The sequence below is a fragment of the Pituophis catenifer genome, unplaced genomic scaffold (genome assembly GCF_029215685.1).
Source record: "Pituophis catenifer annectens isolate HBS135680 unplaced genomic scaffold, rPitCat1.0.hap2 SCAF_10, whole genome shotgun sequence".
Taxonomy (NCBI): Eukaryota; Metazoa; Chordata; class Lepidosauria; order Squamata; family Colubridae; genus Pituophis; species Pituophis catenifer.
Window position 1 is genome coordinate 18,779,305 of NW_027256890.1, and position 3,144 is coordinate 18,782,448.

At 44.0% G+C, this 3,144-nt stretch overlaps 1 protein-coding gene across 1 annotated transcript; it reads left to right on the top strand.

Annotated features, from left to right (window-relative positions):
* The first annotated feature begins 2,182 nt into the window (after positions 1–2,182).
* LOC139322301 (keratin-associated protein 5-2-like) lies at positions 2,183–2,878 on the top strand. The gene has a single exon (XM_070951366.1). It carries the CDS (start codon positions 2,183–2,185, stop codon positions 2,876–2,878), a length of 696 nt encoding a protein of 231 aa, XP_070807467.1.
* Positions 2,879–3,144: the final 266 nt, after the last annotated feature.

The following is a 3,144-nucleotide window of genomic DNA, read 5'->3' on the forward strand; positions in this document are numbered from 1 at the left end:
AGAAGCAATGGATGGAAACTCATCAAGGAGAGAAGCAACTTAGAACTAAGGAGAAATTTCCTGACACTGAGAACAATTAATCAGTGGAATAACTTGCCTCCAGAAGTTGTGAATGCTCCAACACTGGAAGTTTTTAAGAAGAGATTGGAGAACCATTTGTCTGAAGTGGTGGAGGGTTTCCTGCCTAAGCAGGGGGTTGGAGTAGAAGACCTCCAAGGTCCCTTCCAATTCTGTTATTCTATTCTAAATATCACAACTGAGGTTCCTTCGCTGGGTTACACTGGCAGACTTCATTTTTTTGCAGGTTAACTAATGTTGTAGAGTGGCTTGTTTTTTAACCACCCACACAACTCTCATTTTCAGATGATCATTACAATTACAATTAATAACCCTCTTGTCACTGTCCATGGGGTACCATAAATTATTTTGCAGAAGAACCTGGCAATGATGCAATGCACTGATGCAATTGATCCTAACGGGGGCGTTGATTGATCACGGCTTCTTCCTTGATTCCTCTGAGCTGTCATCCAATCGTCTTCCTTTTATGGACCCATTGGAAGTCTGTCATGTATCTTCTGAGAGGGAAAATGCCTTGTCTTCTACATCACTGATCCAGTTGTGACTGCTAATTGCATGAATCTCAATCCATTGAACCATAGTTAAGTAATAGATCAGGTGTTCCAACCTGCCATCTCTCAGGTCCATGGTTTTGGACTTACCTACCATTCCCAAGATGTTGTATCATCTATATATGAGTATCGAAACCATATATAAAGAACTTCTGTTTCAGAAGGTACTTCATTCATTGACATTTGCTTAGCTCACGGGTCTCCTTCAATATATACCTCCTGATAAGGTAAGTCTGTCTCTACACCTTGTATCTGTTTATCAAAGTAGATTGTCTAGACTAGAGGGTTAGATGTTCTCTAGATGTTTTGGGAGCAACAGACATGATTCCTTATAATTACCCACACCCAGTGGAATGTAGGGAGAACTGTAGTCCAAAATCCCAAAGGTGCTTTTTCAAGGGGCAGCTGAACTTTCTGGTTTTTCTTTGAAGATATTTCACTTCTCATCCAAGAAGCTTCTTCAGAGCTGAGGAAGCTTCTGGGATGAGAAGCGAAACATCTTCAAAGAAAAAACCAGAAAGTCCAGTTGCCTCCTAGATGACTGAGATGCTCCATAAACATGTAGTCCAAAATATTTGGAGGGCACTAAAGTGTCTTCTTATAGTTGATAGGTGACCACAAACAGGGTCGGGGAAAAAGACTACAGAACAAGAAAAGAAATATGGAATCCCCTTTAATTTTATTTTTTTTTTAGGTAAAGTTTTCTTTTAATTTAAGGAATACCCTTTCAACTCTCTGAAGGTTATGACAGCTGAGAGAACAATGTTGTATTCTCTCGCTTTAGAGAATAGGAAGACCTAACCCATTGAGTTCGGCTACAGAAGAAGGATGATGTAATTTATAACAAAGGCCATTCTTGGACAAGTTGAAAGTCAGAGATGGAACAAGCAAGCAAGCTAGGCATGCACACCAAATGTGGGGTTAAGTGCCTACTGCCCACAACATTTCAAAAGGGTCTAAAGATTACACAATTTTATTAAAACTCAGCTGAAGGTTTATGTGAATGCATGAGTAAAAAGTGTGCACACACACACACACACATGCACATTCGATAGTAATGGCTCACCAAACAGTTCTCCAAATGTTTCAGTATTATTCTGGAATATTAGAGTATTTAATAAATATCTGGACCAGGGGACTTATTATTTTCCTCTCGGTTACTGTAGCTGGACCGACCTAGGCTATTATAATTGAAATTTGTTCTGTGGTAATTTTCCATTCAAAAATCACATTCACAAGTTTCAGGACAAGCATTGTTGTGGCCAAGGGTAGTATTCATTTACCTTCACTACCGGTTTGCAAATGTGAATGCAAATGCGTGCTTTGTTCGCATGTGCCACCTCCATGCATGAGCAGGGACTTCCATTCATGCGCAGATAGTCAAAAACAGGATGTGTTGACATCCAGGCAAGTGGAGGGGGCCTCCTGCAGTTGCCACTACCAATTTGCCCGAGCCGGATAGAACCTGCTGAATACCAGCGCAACCCATCCTATTTTGGGAGGTGATTCTGATTTCAGTGTATTTTGGTCCTACGCTTTCAGTTCCACCCACCATGCCAGAAGAAAGAATCTATTCTTCTGGACGAGAAGCCTACTTCAACCTGAACTCAACATGGTACGACCCAGCAGGATCCTGGTTAGATACTCGCCGTAAACCCTTCCGCTACGTCGATAATACCGCCTGCGTGACGTGTTGCAACCCCAGGAGCAACGTACCTCGAAGAGGTGGCCATAATTACCGGTGCTACTGCTACCGCCAATCCACTTGTACGCCAGGAGGAAACCCAAGGGTTAGATGTTGTGTTCACAACCCTTCGGGGGGACCCCGTGATTATTGGGGGCGCCCAATCGGCGATGCCTGCGATGGGTGTACCGGGGGACGCTATTCTCACACGGGGTCAGATTGTGGGTCATGTTGTGGCTCTGGAGGAGGGACCGTGGCTTGTGCTCAACCATGTGCTACATCCGGAGGAGTGTGTGCCGAACCAGGTTGTAGACCTTCCGGGAGAGGCGTATGCTCAGAGCCTTGCATAACGTCTTCTGGAGGATGTGGTAGTAGAAGAGGAGTATGTGCTGAACCAGGTTGTAGACCTGCTGGGAGAGGTGTATGTGCAGAGCCTTGCATAACGTCTTCTGGAGGATGCGGAACAGGAGTATGTGCTGAACCAGCATGTTTACCTTCAGGATATGGTAGGAGGAGGAGAGGGGTGTGCTTTGAGCCATGCGCAGGAACATCAGGTGGATGTTGAACAGCAGAATTGGAGAAGGAACCACAGTCCAACTCTCTGTTCAGGGCAGAAGCTGTAACAACCTATTTGATGGACCACCATTCCCCATTCCCTGTTTGAAGACCTCCAATGAGGGACATCTCACCACTTCATGTGGCAATCTGTTGTACTGGTTGACAACTCATAAGTCACAGCTGTCAGGGTTCCAATGGATGCCCTAATTAAATCATGAACCTCGAGTCAAAAGAAATCCAGTTATTTATTAGGAGCTTCATTTCGGCACATTC

Coding starts and splice junctions, on each gene's coding strand:
- LOC139322301 (XM_070951366.1), top strand. CDS start 2,183: ATGCCAGAAGAAAGAATCTATTCTTCTGGACGAGAAGCCTACTTCAAC.